We start from the raw sequence: 20,579 nt of genomic DNA, 5'->3' as shown, positions 1-20,579 counted from the left end.
AGCAGTTTGATTAAGACGATATCTAGCGAGCAATAGCAGTGTTATTTTGAATAGTAGAGTTTCATTGAGCTATCAATCAGTGTGGTTATTAAGCAAGCTATTCGTTGCACAGTTTGTTATAGTGAAGTACTTTAATAAAGGCCATTTTGCATTATTACAAATTGGAGTTATTTATTCAACAGTTTAGTGATTCGAACTTAGCAGAGGATTGCAAATAAGAGGATTTGCAAGCAAATTCGTTACAATTGGTGTCAGAAGAGGAATTGTTGAATAAATTCTAGAGGACAACAAGGACATGGCAAAGTTAAGTGAATTGAAGATCCCGCAACTGAAGAAGGAGTTGGAGAGCCGTGGATTGAATACAAGCGGCGTTAAACTCGAACTTCAGGCACGGCTACGAGAAGCAATGGAAGCAGAAGGAATTGATGTGGAAGAGCATGTCTTTCATCTTGATGGCGAGGAGACAACAAAAATTGAAGAGAAAAATGAAACACCGCAGACAATGGCGAACACAGACCTGAACATGATATTGGCTGTAATATCGGCACAAATGTCCGAAATGTCATCACAAGTATCCACAAATATGTCATCACAGCTGGAAGAACAAAAGACATATATGGCAACCCAACTGAAAGAACAAGAGACACGCATAACAAACAGTACAACTAGAAGCACAAGAGGCGCGTATATCATCAAAACTCGAAGCGCGCATGGACGAAAAAATAATGCAGTTTGAAGAAAAATTCGAGGCAGAGGTGGATGCGTTGAGAGGTCGTATACGGGAATTGCAACTTAATCGGCCGGCTGCTTCAGCGAGTAATACAAAGGTAAAAACTCCATCTTTTGACGGTTCTGTTCATTTCCAGGTCTTCAAGCTTCAGTTTGAGAAGACCGCAGCAGTGAACAACTGGAATGCGGAAGATAAAGTTGCTGCATTGTTCGTGGCATTGAAGGAGCCAGCAGCGGAAATCCTACAGACGATTCCCGAAGGAGAGCGGAACAGTTATGAAACATTGATGGCTGCTGTAGAACGACGTTATGGAAGCGAGCATAGGAAACAGATATTCCAAATTGAGTTGCAAAACCGTCACCAAAGAGCGAATGAGACTTTGCAGGAGTTCGCTTCAGATATTGAAAGATTAGCTCATCTTGCAAATGCGGACGCACCCATGGAATACACTGAAAGGGTAAAAATCCAGAGTTTCATAAATGGCTTACGGGACGTGGAAACGAAGCGGGCTACATATGCGAATCCAAAACTAACATTTGCTGAAACGGTATCGCATGCTCTGATTCAGGAAACAGCGTCGCTTCTGTGTAAGCCAGTTTTCAAAGCACGCCGTGTGGAAGTAGAAAGGCCAGAGTGGGTAGAAATAATTTTGGAAGCACTGAAGGGATCTCAACAGAAGAATGCCGGAGTTAATAAATGTTTCAAGTGCGGCAACCCAGGTCACATTGCACGTCATTGCGATCTTGGTCCTAATAGTTCCAACAATGTGGGTGGCCATAAACGCAAAGCTAGAGGAGATGAGCAAGAGCGAGTAAGAGGCAGAGAGCTAGATCCAGCTATTGAATGCCCTGTGATATCTGTGTCGCAAATTGGTAGAAAATCGAGCAGTCTTTCCGTCAGAGGGAATGTGGATGGCAAAGAACGAATACTGACTGTAGATACGGGCGCATCTCATTCCTTGATCCGATCTGACTTGGTCAACAGGAGAGTAAAACCGTTACCTGGAGCAAAGTTGCGTACGGTCACTGGCGAGTATAACCAAGTTCAGGGAGAAGTGATATGTGAAGTATTGATTGGGAAGGTCATGGTTCTACACAAATTTGTTGTGGCGGAGATTGTTGATGAAGTTATATTGGGAGTGGATTTCTTGGTTGACCATGACATCAAGATCGATATGCAGAGAAGGGTGATGCGTTATGAGAACCAAGATGTGCCACTTAACTTTAGTTTGGAAAAAGGGTTCAGCAGTAATCGGGTACTTGTGGAGAAGACTCGATGAAGGCCACGAAATTCAAAGGTAAAGGTTGATGGAACAAATGGGCCAAACAAATCAAAACCGAAGGTACCTGTGAGAGAAACACTGGCATTGAAAAGCCCTAACGGACGTACTAAAACGAAGAAAGAATGCAAGGGTGGTTTCAAGCCAAGGCACACTACTGTTGTGAAGCGTCTGAACGATACTGATTATGCAAAGCAAATCCGTCCAGCGCAAGCTCTGTGAAGTAGTTCTTCATTGGCCGAGCAACAGAGTGCGAGGGAACGATCGAGGATAATGAGTAGTAAGATGAAACACAGGTACGATAAGGAAAATAATTCGCAAGGTTTCCGGGAGGGAAATTTGGTACTGTTATACAACCCTCACCGGCGGAAAGGTGTTCCATCCAAATTTCGGTGCAGTTGGGAAGGCCCGCACATGTTGTGAAGAAGATAAGTGATATCATCTACCGCATACAAGCAATTGGGAAATCACGAAATAGAAGAGTGGTACATTTGGCGATGCTAGCAGCGTTTAGATTGAGAGATTTGTCTGATCGGGACGATCAGACTTAGGTGGAGGGCAGTGTAACGAATGTTAGTAGCACTGAGCAATGCTATCGTCTCTAAGCCGATGCTAACCAGCGACGTGAATGCACATCAATAATTCAATCATTATGTATCTACATAAACGAATAAATAATTGCGTCTACACATATGTACGTATACGAACATCGGAGCGGCAATGCACAAATACATGCATATATCTTATCTGAGTTGTCACAAGAGAGAGCAATAATTTGTGCACGTAGTTGTGGCTGGCGATTTTGTAGCCGAAACAACTAGTAAGTTCTGGAAATCGAAGAGCCTAGAAGTATGCAGCGTAAACTATAAAAGCGTGGCAAGCGAGTAAGAAGTAATTCAGTTTGATTTGAGTTGTCAAGCAGTTTGATTAAGACGATATCTAGCGAGCAATAGCAGTGTTATTTTGAATAGTAGAGTTTCATTGAGCTATCAATCAGTGTGGTTATTAAGCAAGCTATTCGTTGCACAGTTTGTTATTGTGAAGTACTTTAATAAAGGCCATTTTGCATTATTACAAATTGGAGTTATTTATTCAACAGTTTAGTGATTCGAACTTAGCAGAGGATTGCAAATAAGAGGATTTGCAAGCAAATTCGTTACAATATCAAATAATATTCGTTTTCATCTGAACCAGCGATTTTTTATTGTTGTCACCATTGGTTTTACAATCACTATATTAAGAAGTGTTTTATTATTATTGTATAGGGAAACCACCACATCTGTTCTCCAATAATTGAAATTTAGTTTGAGATAAACAATCTCAGCTATCTTGACATATTAAATTAGGCTGTTAACAAGGTCTACTATTCGCCGTAAGTGCTATGCTTTAATCAAGGCGAATCTATACAAGGTGATGGAAAAGCGAATTCAACCAATTCGCCGTGCATTAGAATGTCAAGTGAAAAAAAATTGCATTGGATTCGATTAACTGACATATTGTCGTACAAGGCCAACACGAACTCAGTCAGTACCAGTTGTTGTTATCCCAACAGCTGATTGCTTCTTCTTGATTATTTTCCATACAACATCTTGTACAACAATATGTCAGTTAATCAAAATCAATTAAAATTTTATTTTGACTTGACATTCTTCTGCATGCCAAATTGGTCGAATTCGCTTTGCCATCACCTTGTACAATGCGTTGTGTGGAAAATAATCAAGAAGAAACAATCAGCTATTGGTACACCTGCTGCTGAATTCGCGTTGGCTTTAATCAAATTTAATATTGGAAACAACTCAAATCCTAAAATTGTACATGAATGAGACACTTTTGTGAACTGCTCAAATAGCATTCAAGAGAGCAATAAGAACTTTACAACAAAATCAGATAAAATTCCAAGAACATAGCACATACAAATTATAACTTTCTTGCAATACATTGTAAAAAGTTGCAACAAACCTGAAAGAGTTACAACTTTGGTGTCCAGGAAAATATTGCTCCTTGTACAAAGCTTAATGTTTCACACTTATACTGCTACCGTTCATCGTTCCTTATTCCAGAAGTGAAAACGCCGAGTAATTTTTAGCACCATGTTGCATCTACTGCCTTCGGGAAAAATGTGAAAAAATGGTGGAAGAAGAAATGATGGAGTTTCCAAGTGTTAGTATGAGAAGTTATCTATTCCATAAGCAACAATATTCATTGGGAACCAAAGATGTGACTCTTCAGGATTCTGCATACATGGCCGAAGGACACCGTGTGACCAGTTTAACCTTTATATGTACATTAAAAGTAAAGTAGATGAGTTAGACTATAACTTTGTTCAGAAAAATTTATTTTTCCGATGTCACCTTTCAGAAAAATACCATAGTTACTTTCTTGCAAAATTGTTGTTGTACAGTGAAACAACTTAAAAACGGAAAGAATTTACTTTTACCCTATATTAGTTATAATAATCATAGTAAACCTGTACTTTTTTGCCACATTTTTGTAACACAAGATGAATTGGTACTATTTTATATCAAGTGCCGAGAAAAGCCAACGCAAGTCGGAAGTGAGGCTCGGTCTGAGATTCAAGGGTTTGAAAAGTGCAATACAAAGCTTTATAGTTTCACAGCTTTCGCAAACCAATATTCAACCTAACGTACACGAAGTTACAAATATGAATGCATCATACACATATTTAGCAGTCGAATCTTTGGCGACTCTAAGTTCTCAGAGGACTAGGAAATGAGGAGTGGGATGACCTAGAAGGTTCTATGTGGTCATATTAAATTGTTCCCGAGATTACAGGGATTGTACCTTAATGGTGTTTGTTACTGGAACGTACCGTACGAACATCGATAAGACTCCCTTAAGCCTTCGCGAAATTTTCTTTAGCGCTACATTTACAATAGAAACAACAGAAGCTCGGCCTAAGTCCCCTTGGAGGTATATATATCGCTGCAAGGTTAATTTTTTTTTTATTTATCTATGGAACTTCCCGACGACCTTTATATATATGTATATAATATTCTCAAAATCGAAACTGTTTTGGGACATTTTTATACTGGTACTCAACACTCCTGAATGTCACAAAATGTTTATACTCAGTTGAGCAGAGCTCACAGAGTATATTAACTTTGATTGGATAACGGTTGGTTGTACAGGTATAAAGGAATCGAGATAGATATGGACTTCCATATATCAAAATCATCAGTATCGAAAAAAAATTTGATTGAGCCATGTCCGTCCGTCCGTCCGTCTGCTGTTAACACGATAACTTGAGTAAATTTTGAGGTATCTTGATGAAATTTGGTATGTAGATTCCTGGGCACTCATCTCAGATCGCTATTTAAAATGAACGATATCGGACTATAACCACGCCCACTTTTTCGATATCGAAAATTTCGAAAAACCGAAAAAATGCGATAATTCATTGCCAAAGGCGGTTAAAGCGATCAAACTTGGTAGATGGGTTGACGTTATGACGCAGAATAGAAAATTAGTAAGATTTTGGACAATGGGCGTGGCACCGCCCACTTTTAAAAGAAGGTAATTAAAAAGTTTTGCAAGCTGTAATTTGGCAGTCGTTGGCGATATCATGATGCAATTTGGCAGGAACGTTACTACTATTACTATATATGTGCTAAATAAAAATTAGCAAAATTGGATGAAGAACACGCCCACTTTAAAAAAAAAAAATTTTTTTAATTCAAATTTTAACAAAAAATTTAATATCTTTACTGTATATAAGTAAATTAAGTCAAAATTCAACTCCAGTAATGATATGATGCAACAAAATACAAAAATAAAAGAAAATTTCAAAATAGGCGTGGCTCCGCCCATTTTCATTTAGTTTGTCTAGAATACTTTTAATGCCATAAGTCGAACAAAAATTTACCAATCCTTCTCAAATTTGGTAGGGGCATAGATTCTATGACGATAACTGTTCTCTGTGAAAATGGGCGAAATCGGTGAAAGCCACGCCCAGTTTTTTAACAGACCACCGTCTGTCCTACCGCTCGGCCGTTAACACAATAACTTGAGCAAAAACCGATATAACATTACTAAGCTTAGCCCACGTACTTATCTGAACTCACTTTATCTGGGTATAAAAAAAGGCCGAAATCCGACCATAACCACGCCCACTTTATCGATATCGAAAATTACGAAAAATGAAAAAATAATTCTATACCAAATACGAAAAAAGGGATGAAACATGGTAACTGGATTGGCTTATTGACGCAAAATATAACTTTGGAAAAAAATTTGTAAAATGGGTGTGACACCTACCATATTAAGTAGAAGAAAATGAAAAACTTCTACTAGGCGAAATCAACAGCCCTTGGAATCTTGGCAGGAATACTGTTCGTGGTATTACATATACAAATAAATTAGCAGTACCCGACAGATGATTTTCTGGATCACCTGGTCCACATTTTGGCCGATATCGCGAGAACGCCTTCACATATACATCTAAGGGCCACTCGCTTTTAAAACCCTCATTAATACCTTTAATTTGATATCCATATCGTACAAAAACATACCAGAGTCACCCCTGTCCCACCCTAATGGCGATATCTCGAAAAGGCGTCCACCTATAGACCTAATGCCCACTCCCTCTTAAAATGCTCAGTAACACCTTTCGTTTGATACCCATATCGTACAAACTTTCTAGAGTCACCCTTGGTACACCTTTATGGTGATATCTCGAAAAGGCGTCCACCTATAGAACTAAGGATTACTCCCTTTTAAAATACTCATTACCACCTTCCATTTAATACCCATATCGTACAAACACATTCTAGAGTCACCCCTGGCCCACCCTAATGGCGATATTTTGAAAAGCTGTCCACCTATAGACCTAATGCCCACTCCCTCTTAAAATTCTCAGTAACACCTTTCGTTTGATACCCATATCGCACAAACATTCTAGAGTCACCCCTGGCCCACCCTAATGGCGATATCTCGAAAGGCGTCCACCTATAGACGTGACTCTCAATCCCTTAATGATTTGGAATGAAAAGTACATTAGGGCCCAGTTTTTCAGTAGCTGTTTAAGCTAGGATTAAACTAAGTTAACTTAAACTCTAGTCAAATTTGAAATCCAGTTAAACTACAGAACAGCTTTTCAGCCCCAGTTTAAGCCCGCCTTTGGGCTAGGCTTTTTTGTATGCAACATTTGTTTTTTATTATCTAAATAGTTTGCAGATACGGATATTGTTAATCCAAAAAACATGAGAGCCTTAGAGAAATGTTTATCTAGTTCTCTCCAATCACTGTCGAACCTTTGAGACATTTTTTAAAACTTATAGCCATTTTAAGAAATGTATAGTTCTCAACTGAATATCCAGTTGATTTTTTCAGTTGAAATTCTACATTGGATATCGAGTTGAGGTGAAGTTGAAAACAAATCTTTTCCAAGGTGGTACCTGCAAAACCAACCAACCAAACCAATGGTGAGAAAAAAGGCTCTGGTTGGTGACCGTAATGAAAAGTTAACAATTTTAAATAAATTATATATATATGTATATACATATATATATACTTATTAATTTCTTTAAAAATACTTTAATATTAGAATCTTACATTTGTGTCCAATTAGAGAACCACACTTAAGTTTATGTTGGGAGCTATCTTTCCTTAAACTTAAGTAACACATTTTTTGCTTTATAAAAAAATCTCTTTTTACATTCAGTTTACATTCAGAAAGCGAAAATTCATGTTTAGGAAATTACAATTAATATTCGGAAAATGACAATTCATATTCGGAATATTCTTAATATTCATAAAATTACAATTTATATTCAGAATTTTAATTTGGTGTTCAGAGAATTTTAACTCATATTCAGAATTTCCATTTAATAAAGTTATTGCAATTGATATTAAGAAAATTTTAACTCATATTCAGAATTTCCATTTAATATTCAGAAAGTTTCAACTTATGTTCAGAAAGTTAAAATTAATATTCAGTAGATAATTCTTGTAGCGATAAGGGGACTCCTCGCATTCCGGAAAATAACGCCAATAAATTATTAGTCAGATCATCTCGGAAACGAAATAATATCAACACGTTGAAACTTCTAGGCCATCTAACCATCTCCTTCCATCTGTAGCTTGGGGTCGCCAGATCTTCGCTGGTAAATAAACAGGATTCAGCACCGGTATGTGAGGTTGACAATTGGGTTTTGAAAGCTATCAACTTCGATGAAGAGGGTTGCGCTACACAGTCCCTTACCTCCCTTGGAATCATTGTTTTCAACATATTTGCTTATCTGGCGCCGATAGGACCACTGGCCTGGATTTGGTATTACCTTGTTGCTTCTACACTCAGAGAAAAAATGTTCTAAAATGAACGAAACAAGTTCAAAATTAAGGATATTCGTTGACAAAAATCTGCTAAGTACGGTTTTTCTTAACTCGTGACCTATAGGCTTGTTTTAAGAACAGTTCTTCCAAGCTCGCCGTTCGTCTTTAATGACCACTTTGGCATTGATGTGTAAACCTTCTGTGCTCATTTCAAGCACTACTTGGGCTTGATTTAAGATTTTTTGTTCTCATGCTTGAAACGCGACTACGACATAAGCCGCGTCGGGCGATGATATTTTTCAAATTACGGCCAGACATTTCCTCTACTTAAAACACAATGCCGGGCGAAATTGGCGCTGTTTATTCAGAGTGGCCATTATTTAGAAATAAAGATGAAAAGAATAGATAGAAATAAATCAATCGTCGAAAGATGACGTCGCGTAAATTTCGCTCTTTGCTTCCATTGTGTTCACCTTCATGTAATTACGGGTATTCTATTTTTGGCAAGGCGAAGTTCGTCGCGTTTATTTCGCGGCTTCAGGACATTGTGTTTCAAGCATCACGATTCGGTGTTTGTGTTTTCGGTCTCAATTCAAGAACGGTTTGTGCTTTATCATTGGTTGAGTGGGAAGGGAAGATACCATTTATAAATTTTTGTTTATTAAATTTTTTTTTTTTATCATTAATAAGAAACCTATTATTAATATCCAAAAGATTAGAAAAAGTGCATAATATGCATAATATGCATTTTTTATATATTTCTCTTATTGAGAAATTCTTCTTATTTGATGATGCAATCTGAATACATATTTAAAACATTTCATAACAAGTTTGAGAATTACCTGTGTTTATGTGAATGGAACTGAACGAAAAACTAGAGTTAAAAAAAAGAATATAAAAAAATTGTTTCAAACAAGTAAAGGTGTCTAAGTTCGGGTGTAACCAAACATTATATACCCAGCGTGAACTTCAATTATACGTTTCATTTCAGATAAATTCACTTCCTATATAACACATGGCACCGCCCATTTAAAAAAAAAATTCTCCCCATTTCCTCTTTCAATAAAACTTGATTAGTGAAATATCATTGATCCAAAACTATTTTTAGCTAAGTTATAGGTTATTATTCTAGTCTACGACTCTTTTAAACTTGTTTTATATAAAAGTGGGCGTGGCCTTTAACCGATCCCGTCCATTTTTACTACAAATATTTTCTGCTATAAGGAAAATATGTGCACACAATTTCATTACGATATGTTAATTTTTCTTCGAGTTATGGCTCCCGAAACATAGAAAATTGCTTAGTCATAAAAGAGGCGGTGCCACGCCCTTCTTTTTAAATTTGATGTTTTTCCTATTTATTGTTATAAATCCACTTGGGAAATGAAATACCATTGATATAAAGCTCTTTTTTGCTAAGATATGACTTATTTTATTCGTCCACGACCCTTTTAAAAATCTTTTATATGAAAGTGGGCGTGTTCCTTAACCCGTTTCGCTAATTTTTCTTCAAAGCATCCCTTATAGTAAAAGCAACCTCTCTGCCGAATTTTGTTTTTAACGATTTTTGCTTTATGATTAATAATATTTGTAAATTTGATTTGGTGCAGATATCTCAATATTTACTCAAGTTATCGTGTTAACGGACAGACGGACCGGCGGACGGATGTGGCTCAAACAAACTTGTTTGCGATACTGATGATTTTGATATATGGAAGTCTATATCCATCTCGATTCCTTTATACCTGTACAACCAACCGTTATCCAATCAAAGTTAATATACTTTGTATAAAACTTTAGAGTTTGACGGTGATCGATCGCCACACGATCGCTACACATTGTAGTGCTTCTTTTTTCTTGAACTTATTTAAGAACATTGTTCTTAATTTAAGATCATTGTTCTCATTAATAGAACATTTGTTCATATTTTAAGACCAGTCGTTCTCTTTTCAAGAAAATGGTTGTCAGTTCAAGAACAAGGTTGTTGTTTGATAACAGGTCGTTCGTTTTTCAAGAAAACTAAGAACATGAGAAACTTGAATTGAGTCCGGTGGTGCTGGATTTTAGAAAGGCGTTTTTATCTGAGTGTGTGCTTGTAAGAACGTCTCTTTTGTATTTAATGTGCATTTTCCAGACCTATGCTACCTAGTTGGTACTCTTACTGTTTGTTCTATGGCTTTGGCGAGTTTGAATGGCTTTTTCGCTTTGCTAATGAACATTGGTTTCGGTTGCTTCCATGTTTCTGGAAACTATCCGCCCTTGGGAATGCGTTGTAAATAGCCAACATTATTTTCGAGCAATTTTATTTTATATTTAATAGCCTCTGGGATTCCTTGCAGGAGCTTTTTTGTTTTTAAAAAATTTTACTTCTAGTTGAACTGTGCTGTGGTAAATGACAGAGGCTTCTCTAGTGTGTTGGTCTAGCCTTCACCATTTTCTTTTATTTCGTGAGTGGTATTGGATGCATTACTGTGTTATCTGCTATCGGTATCCTGAATGTAATATTTTTATCCGCTTTCCATTTCTCCTCTTTCGGTGATTTTGCTTCTGCAATGGATTGTCCCAAATGCCTAGCCCTTCTATACACTCGCCTTAAGAATAAGTTTCGCTCCATCTGGGCTATTTATTCTAGGTATGGTAGACACGCTTAAAATGCCATCTCATGGCGACCACGAAAAATTTAAAAGACCTACGGGTTACTCACTGAGAGCATTCCCTATGAACATAAATGTCTCCAAGTGGAAGTCTTGTGAACCTAATCCAAAATTGTCTGATTGGAGTTCAAAGTGTATCCGATGGTATGGACAATGACATCGAAGCACTGCTTTCGTTAAACGCAAAGTTTACTTCAGTGAAACACCAAGCCAGTCAGCAAAATATTGGTTTTCAGCTAGCATTTTCGGACTAATATCAAACTTGTCGGAAAAGTCCCAAACTTGGACCAACACTTATACTGTAAAAATTTTCGAACAATACTGCGGCTGAAAAAAATCCACTAGATTTTTCATTTAACCTTTACTATATGAAGCATTAAAGCACAAAGGCACTTAAACTATTCTCACTTCCATGATTATAGTTGGAATTTTTGTTCATTGATCATATGGCATTACTTGATTTCTTACTCAAATATTACGATCAATTAAGTATAAGGACTCTTTTCTGTAACCCCAGTAAAAAAAAAACTCCATAGCTGTCTCTGAATTGAATTTTTATTCTTCAATTTATATATAAACTCTTGATACCCACCATTCACCGTCTAAAAGCACGAATCAATAGAAGGCAGGGCACCATTACAGAATTTCCAAGTCGACCAAGCAGTCCAACCCTGTTTGTTCTGAATCTTGAGTGCGCAATTCACTGAATCGGTAATATCATCGGTCAACAAAGCGCTGCAATTAACATCACATCCATTGGACGAGGTTGAGCCATCGGCGGCTTGACACCAAAATTTGTTATTTATTTGGAATATGCCGTAATCCTTGGAGCCATTTTTATTGGTTGGGCCTACAACGTCCGTACGATACGAGCTCTCATTATCCGCAATGCAGGTCCATCGAGCCAATTCATCCTTCGGCACACCCATGTTATACATCTCCATAGCTAGCGAGCAGCGAGTAAATGTTTTACCAAAGGCCGGTGCAGCCAAGGCCAATGCCATTATAAAGCAAACAAGAACTTTCATATTGATTGTGAAGTGCAAACAAAATATTTAATTGCCTTAGAGAAATTCGACTGCTTTTATAGTAAATTTTGTGTAAAAAAATGTGAACAATCATAATCGTTGCAATCGAATTTATTGAGTAGAAAAAGATAATAGTCATTTTACCTGCGCGTGTATATTAAACTAAGATTGAAGACGTTAACAGTGAGATTTGATAATCAATGCCAAAGTGTTATTGATTAAAAATAGTTTGAGTTCAACGAATTATGTTATCTTCAATCAATATAATCCTGTAATTTGCGATGTTAACCTCGACAGTAACCTCTTAAAGTCGTTCACTGCCTTCAATGAGCCGCGGAAGCACGTGGTATCTCTGTACATGTGCATGTACGAGTACGCTTTAGTTGTATGTTTTATTAGTAAATTTTTAATTTGTTAACTACTACCCGATATTAAGGAATTTTCGATATGGCCACTGCATTTGCATTTGTGAACGGTGGGTATGAAAAGTTTATATATAAATTGAAAATCAAAAATTCAATTCAGAGACACCTATGGAGTTTTTTTGTAAATTGGGTCGTAATATGTGAGTAAGAAATCAAATAATGTCAAAGGATAATCATGGAAGTGAGAATAGTTTAAGTGCCTTTGTGCCTTAATGCTGCAGACAGTAAAAATTAAATAAAAAATCTAGTGGATTTTTTCAGCTGCAATATTGTCCAAAAATTTGCATAATATAAGCGTGGGTGCAAGTTTCGGGCTTTTCAGACAGTTTGATATCAGTCAGAAAATGCTAGTTGAAAACCAATATTTTTCTGACTGGCTTGGTGTTTCACTGAAGTACCTAGACTTTGCGTTTAAAGTGGACAATGCCATCGGATGCACTTTGAACTCCAATCAGACAATTTTGGATTAGGATGACAAGACTTCCAGTTGGAGACATTTATGTCCATTGGGAAAGCTCTCAGTGAGTACGCCGCTGATCGTTTAAAATTTTTGTGGTCGCCAGGAGATGACAGTTTAAGCTTGTCTACCATACCTAGAAGAAATAGTCCAGATGAAGCAAAACAGCTTACTCTTAAGGCGAGTGTATACAAGGGCTAGGCGTTTGGGACAATCCATTTTTTTTTTTTTTTTAATGGATGTTGTGGCAGCGCGCAGCCCTCAAATGGCCCAATGAAACCAGGCTAATCCTGTTCACGCGATCGATTTATATATATATATAATAACTTTTTTTTTTTTTTATTTTGCCCAGTCTTTGATGGGCAGCGGTTTGTCAAGCGTCACGATCTGAGACTGCTCAGCTATAGAAGAAATTTCATCAGCCAAGCGTAATACTTAAAGAGAACAGAGGCAAACGTATTATACATTAATTTAGAGAGGTGAAAACAATCTTTTTTATAGAAAAAAGGGAGTCCGAGCTATCAAATGTGTTTGAGTGAGAGTTACAATCTTGGCATAAACGCCGAAAAGGTTCATTTTGTTCGAAATTCGTTCTACATTGTTTCAGCAGAAGAGGTTTGAAGTGTCTCGATGTCCGAGAGGGAACGCAAAAGTTCACTTTCATTGCAGAGGAAAGTCTTAGAAAGAGGAGAAATTGAAGGAGGACAAAAATATTACATTCAGAATACCGATAGCAGATAACACAGTTAATGCAGCCAATACCACTCACGAAATAAAGGAAAATAGTGAAAGCTAGACCAACAAGCTTGACAAACCTCGTTTATTTACCACATCACAGTGACAACTAGCAGTAAAATTCTTGAAAAACAATAAAGTTCCTGAAAGGAATCCAACCAGAGGCTATTAAGTAAAAAGAATCGTCCGAAACCATACTGGGTATTTGAAGGTTTAATATGGTCATATTAATCGTTTCCTAGGTGGTCGGGCTAATACCTAAGTGGTGCTTTGTTACCGGAGCATATCGGATCTATATCCGCCAAAGGATCAATCAAAGGATCATCAACATCGATAATATTCCCCAAGACCTTCGGGGAGTGTCCTTATCTTTAATACAACAACAAAAACAACGTCCCAATTAGATTGGGTGAGACTACGAGAAGGCGAGGGTTGCACATAATCGACCAAGGGGGAAGAACATGCACCCAAGCGTGGGGCTACAAAGTGCCGAAGGTCATGTGCAGGTCTTACAACCTGAGACTAACGAGGTTACCCCTATTATTAAAAAGAAAGGTCTGTAGACTCATGGCGGCCATTCTTGCTTCACATGCCTTTAAATTAGGCTTGGTTAGTGATAGAACACGTATGAAATACGGATTGGAGGGGGAAACTATCGAACATCTTTTGTGATCGTGCCTTACACTTGTCTACCAAACAAGGACTCCATAGTATATGATAAGCTTTACAATCGCTGTATATTTTCAATAAAATAGAGAGAAGGCGATACACCCCACGTACACCCTGACATTATTTTACATATATAAAGTGCCGACGAGATCTTCTTCACCCATTCCTCCACGTTGACCTTCCACGACAACTTACTGTATAAAATGATTTCTAGATATGTTGTGCAAGGTTTCTCCTGCAGGGTCACCTTTACTGACTTTTGCCTGTTTCAATTTGGGACCTTGTACCTCTTAGTAAACAAGACTATATGCATCTTCTATGCGTTTGCTGTCAACTCGACATTAAATGCCCAGGTATTTATATCCCGAAGCACCTGATCCATCAAAGATCTAATATTTGGCTCAACGTGGTTACACTAATTTGTTTCCGAGATGGTTGGATGGTTTAGTTTTGCGAAGCGTACCGTATCAATATCCGACAAAGGATTCTTAATATCAAATAATATTCGTTTTCATCTGAACCAGCGATTTTTTATTGTTGTCACCATTGGTTTTACAATCACTATATTAAGAAGTGTTTTATTATTATTGTATAGGGAAACCACCACGTCTGTTCTCCAATAATTGAAATTTAGTTTGAGATAAACAATCTCAGCTATCTTGACATATTAAATTAGGCTGTTAACAAGGTCTACTATTTGCCGTAAGTGCTATGCTTTAATCAAGGCGAATCTATACAAGGTGATGGCAAAGCGAATTCAACCAATTCGCCGTGCATGATAATGTCGAGTGAAAAAAAAATTTATTGGATTCGATTAACTGACATATTGTCGTACAAGGCCAACACGAACTCAGTACCAGTTGTTGTTATCCCAACAGCTGATTGCTTCTTCTTGATTATTTTCCATACAACATCTTGTACAACAATATGTTAGTTAATCGAAATCAATGAAAATTTTATTTTGACTTGACATTCTTCTGCATGGAGAATTGGTTGAATTCGCTTAGCCATCACCTTGTACAATGCGTTGTGTGCAAAATAATCAAGAAGAAACAATAGTCAGGCCTGTTCTGGATTCCGATTCCGATCAATTTTTTCGGAATCGAAATGGATTGGTATTCTCAATTTCGATTCCGACCAAAAATTATCGGTTTGAAAAGTATTGCCTCTGAGCAGTCGGAGTGAAAATTAATTGGCAGATTATACACAAATGTTGCGATATTTGTCTTTCAAATTATTTTTTTTTTTAATTCTTCATTTTATTTGGAAGAGTTGTATGTATTTTTTTGTTTAAATTTGAGTTAAATTGGCATAATAAATCTTTCTTTAAAAACTTCTATCAAGAAATCTATTAGGAAAACAAATCGATGCTGATCGAAATGAAGTCGACCTGTTCTGAATTCCGATCCAGCGCTTTTTTAAGATTCGCACGCACAATAGCACGTCTTCTTGCGTCTGCGCATCCAATAACCATATCTGCAGGCATTTTTTAATTAAAATAAAATTTTATGATACTTAAAACAAAACACGTAAACAAAAACAGCTGATTAAACTGGTTACCGAATCGGAATGAAAACGATTCGAAATCGACTTCGAATCGATTTTTTACAATCGGAATTGAGAACACCAAATAGAAACCGAGTCGAAATCAATGTCGTTTTACTTTTCATTCCGAGTCGGAATTCAGAACAGGCCTGAGTGTCTTACTAGTGGTTTGATAACTGTGGCATCACTGCGTTGAGTAAAAGAGTACGTGAGTGGTGAGCTCGGATGAATAGTTGAGAAACAGGCAAAATAAGTAAGCCTCGTCACTTTGTAAAGCCCGACTTTGGTTCACTCTGTCGTTGTAAGCCTAACTGCATACATACTCTTTTTTAAGCTAACTGTGTGTGCATTGCTGTATACCTAACTTTTATATATCAAAGTTATTTTGTACGTTTTATTACTTGAATAAATGAATTAGTAATAAATAAATGAATTATTCTAAATATTACAACATGGTAGCAGAGCAAGGTTTAGTGGCTGTTGAAAAAGTGTTGCTGAACAAGTTAAAATTCTTAAAAGGAAACAAGTAAGGAAGGCTAAATTCGGGTGTAGCCGAACATTAAATACTCAGTTGAGAGCTATGGAGACAAAATAAGGAAAATTACCATGTAGGAAAATGAACCTAGGGTAACCCTGGAATGTGTTTGTTTGACATGTGTATCAAATGGATAGTATTAAAGAGTATTTTAAGAGGGCCATGGTTCTATAGGTGGACGCCTTTTCGAGATATTGCCATAAAGGTGGACCAGGGGTGACTCTAGAATGTGTTTGTACGATATGGGTATCAAATTAAAGGTGTTAATGAGTATTTTAAAAGGGAGTGGGCCTTAGTTGTACATGTGAAGGCGTTTTCGAGATATCGACCAAAATGTGAACCAGGTTGACCCACAACATCATATGTCGAGTACCGCTAATTAATTTTTATTTGAAATACCACGAACAGTATTCCTGCCAAGATTCCAAGGGCTTTTGATTTCGCCCTGCAGAACTTTTTCGTTTTATTCTACTTAATATGGGAGGTGTCACACCCATTTTACAAAGTTTTTTCTAAAGTTATATTTTGCGTCAATAAACCAATCGAATTACAATGTTTCATCCCTTTTTTCATATTTGGTATAGAATTATGGCATTTTTTTTTCATTTGTCTTAATTTTCGATATCGAAAAAGTGGGCGTGGTCATAGCCGGATTACGGCCATTTTTTATGCCAAGATAAAGTGACTTCAGATAAGTACGTGAACTAAGTTTAGTTAAGATATATCGATTTTTGCTCAAGTTATCGTATTAAGGGCCGAGCGGAAGGACAGACGGTCGACTGTGTATAAAACCTGGGCGTCGCTCAACCGATTTCGCCCATTTTCATAGGAAACAATTACCGCCTATTCTATAATAAATAAAATAAATATAAGGCGCGATAACCTCCGAAGAGATCTAAGGCCGAGCTTCTCTTCCAATTTGCGTCGTGCTCCTCTTGATTTTCCCTACAAATTGGCCGGACGGGACCTACATGTTTTTATGCCGACTCCGAACGGCATCTGCAAGGCAGATGAGTTTTCACTGAGAGCTTTTCATGGCAGAAATACACCCGGAGCGCTTGCCAAACACTGCCGAGGGGCGACCCCGCTTAGAAAAATTTTCTTATAATTGAAAAACCTTATTTCTAAAATTTTGATGTTGTTTTGCCCGGGAGTTGAACCCAGGGCATACGGTGTGATAGGCGGAGCACGCTACCATCACACCACGGTAGCCGCCTATTCTATGCTCCTACCATATTTCACAAGGATTGGTTAATTTTTGTTCGACTTATGGCATTAAAAGTATCCTAAACAAATTAAATGAAAAAGGGGGGACCCACGCCCATTTTGAAATTTTCTTTTATTTTTGTACTTTGGTGTACCATGTAATTACTGGAGTTGGATGTTGACATAATTTACTTATATACTGTAAAGATAATCACTTTTTTGTTAAAATTTGACTTAAAATTTTTTTTTTAAAGTGGGCGTGTTCTCTACCCGATTTTGCTAATTTTTATTTAGCGCATATATAGTAATAGTAGTAACGTTCCTGCCAAATTTCATCATGTTATCTTCAACGACTGCCAAATTACGGCTTGCAAAACTTTCAAATTACCTTCTTTCAAAAGTGGGCGGTGCCACGCACATTGTCCAAAACTTTACTAGTTTTCTATTCTACGTCATAAGGTCAACTCACCTACCCAGTTTCATCGCTTTATCCGTCTTTGGTAATGAATTATCGCACTTTTTGGATTTTTCGAAATTTTAGATATCGAAAAAGTGGGCGTGGTTATAGTCCGATTTCGTTCATTTTAAATAGTGATCTGAGATGAGTGCGCACGAACCTAGATACCAAATTTCATCAAGATACCTCAAAATTTACTCAAGTTATCGTGTTTACGGACGGACGGACGGACATGGCTAAATAAATTTCTTTTTTCGCCCAGATCATTTTGATATATAGAAGTCTATATCTATCTCGATTAGTTTATGCCGTTACGGATTGCCGTTTTGCGAACAAAGTTAATATACTCTGTGAGCTCTGCTCAGCTGAGTATAAAAAAGTAAGAACATGAGAAGTTTGAATTGAGTCCGGTGGTGCTCGATTTTAGAACCGCGTTTTTTTCTGAGTGTACGCTTGAAAGAACTTCTCTTTGTATTTAATGTGCATTTTCCAGATTTATGCTACCTACTTGGTATTCTCTGTACTCTTACTGTTTTTTCAATGGCTTTGGCGAGTTTGGATGACTGTTTTCCTTGCTAATGAACATTGGTTTCGGTTGCTTCCATGTTTCTGGAAACTATCCGCCCTTGGGAATGCGTTATAAAGAGCCAACATTATTTTCGGGCAGTTTTATTTTATATTTAATAGCCTCTGGGATTCCTTGCAGGAGCTTTTTTGTTTTTAAAAAATTTTACTGCTAGTTGAACTGTGCTGTGGTAAGTGACAGAGGCTTGTCAAGTGTGTTGGTCTATCCTTCGCCATTTGCCTTTATTTCGTGAGTGGTATTGGATGCATTAACTGTGTTATCTGCTATCGGTATCCTGAATGTAATATTTTTATCCGCTTTCGATTTATCCTCTTTCTATGATTTTGCTTCTGCAATGGATTGTCCCAAACGCCTAGCCCTTCTATACACTCGCCTTAAGAATAAGTTTCGCTTCATCTGGGATATTTATTCTAGGTATGTTAGACAAGCTTAAACTGTCATCTCATCGCGGCCAAAAAAAATGTAAAAGACCAACGGGCTACTTGCTGAGAGCATTCACAATGGACATAAATATCTCCAAGTGGAAGTCTTGTGAACCTAATCCAAAATTGTCTGATTGGAGTTCACTGTGTATCCGATGGCATGGACAATGACATCGAAGCACTGCTTTCGTTAAACGCAAAGTTTACTTCAGTGAAACACCAAGCCAGTCAGCAAAATATTGGTTTTCAACTAGCATTTTCTGACTGATATCAAACTTGTCGGAAAAGTGCCAAACTTGGACCAACACTTATACTGTAAAAATTTTCGAACAATACTGCGGCTGAAAAAAATCCACTAGATTTTTCATTTAACCTTTACTATATGAAGCATTAAGGAACAAAGGCACTTAAACTATTCTCACTTCCATGATTATAGTTGGAATTTTTGTTCATTGATCATATGGCATTACTTGATTTCTTACTCCAATATCACGATCAATTAAGTATAAGGACTCTTTTCCGTAACCCCAGTAAAAAAAAAATTCCATAGCTGTCTCTGAATTGAATTTTTATTTTTCAATTTAAATATATACTCTTGATACCCACCATTCACCGTCTAAAAGCACGAGTCAATGGAAGGCAGGGCACCATTACAGAATTTCCAAGTCGACCAAGCAGTCCAACCCTGTTTGTTCTGAATATTGCGTGCGCAATTAACTGAATCGGTAATATCATCGGTCAACAAAGCGCTGCAATTAACATCACATCCATTGGACGAGGTTGAGCCATCGGCGGCTTGACACCAAAATTTGTTATTTATTTGGAAGATGCCATAATCCTTGGAGCCATTCTTATTGGTTGGGCCTACAACGTCCGTACGATACGAGCTCTCATTATCCGCAATGCAGGTCCATCGAGCCAATTCATCCTTCGGCACACGCATGTTATACATCTCCATAGCTAGCGAGCAGCGAGTAAATGTTTTACCAAAGGCCGGTGCAGCCAAGGCCAATGCCATTATAAAGCAAACAAGAACTTTCATATTGATTGTGAAGTGCAAACAAAACATTTAATTGCCTTAGAGAAATTCGACTGCTTTTATAGTAAATTTTGTGTAAAAAAATGTGAACAATCATAATCGTTGTAATCGAATTTATTGAGTAGAAAAAGATAATAGGGGTTACAGAAAAGAGTCCTTATACTTAATTGATCATAATATTTGAGTAAGAAATCAAGTAATGCCATATGATCAATGAACAAAAACTCCAACTATAATTATGGAAGTGAGAATAGTTTAAGTGCCTTTATGCCTTAATGCTGCAGACAGTAAAAGTTAAATAAAAAATCGAGTGAATTTTTTCAGCTGCAGTATTGTCCAAAAATTTGCATAGTATGAGCGTGGGTGCAAGTTTCGGGATTTTCAGACAAGTTTGATATCAGTCAGAAAATGCTAGTTGAAAACCAATATTTTTCTGACTGGCTTGGTGTTTCACTGAAGTACCTAAACTTTGCGGTTAAAGTGCCATCGGATGCACTTTGAACTCCAATCAGACAATTTTG

At 37.2% G+C, this 20,579-nt stretch overlaps 3 protein-coding genes across 7 annotated transcripts in view; all 3 read right to left on the bottom strand.

The window, feature by feature from the left end:
• mwh (multiple wing hairs) overlaps positions 1-20,579 on the bottom strand; it is a 466,270-nt gene that overhangs the window by 136,987 nt on the left and 308,704 nt on the right. The window lies entirely within an intron of this gene.
• On the bottom strand, positions 11,492-12,018 carry LOC137243506 (lysozyme 1-like). Its single transcript, XM_067771295.1, has one exon. The coding sequence runs from the start codon at positions 11,980-11,982 to the stop codon at positions 11,557-11,559; it is 426 nt and encodes a 141-aa protein (XP_067627396.1). The 5' UTR covers positions 11,983-12,018; the 3' UTR covers positions 11,492-11,556.
• On the bottom strand, positions 19,571-20,068 carry LOC137243511 (lysozyme 1-like). Its single transcript, XM_067771299.1, has one exon. The coding sequence runs from the start codon at positions 20,059-20,061 to the stop codon at positions 19,636-19,638; it is 426 nt and encodes a 141-aa protein (XP_067627400.1). The 5' UTR covers positions 20,062-20,068; the 3' UTR covers positions 19,571-19,635.

The sequence above is a fragment of the Eurosta solidaginis genome, chromosome 3 (genome assembly GCF_040869045.1).
Source record: "Eurosta solidaginis isolate ZX-2024a chromosome 3, ASM4086904v1, whole genome shotgun sequence".
In the NCBI taxonomy this organism is placed as follows: Eukaryota; Metazoa; Arthropoda; class Insecta; order Diptera; family Tephritidae; genus Eurosta; species Eurosta solidaginis.
The sequence above is the reverse complement of the archived record's forward strand: the minus strand, read 5'-3'. Positions and strand labels throughout refer to the sequence as shown.

Excerpts from the sequence above, each read along its gene's own strand:
- LOC137243506 (XM_067771295.1), bottom strand. The coding sequence starts at position 11,982 with ATGAAAGTTCTTGTTTGCTTTATAATGGCATTGGCCTTGGCTGCACCG.
- LOC137243511 (XM_067771299.1), bottom strand. The coding sequence starts at position 20,061 with ATGAAAGTTCTTGTTTGCTTTATAATGGCATTGGCCTTGGCTGCACCG.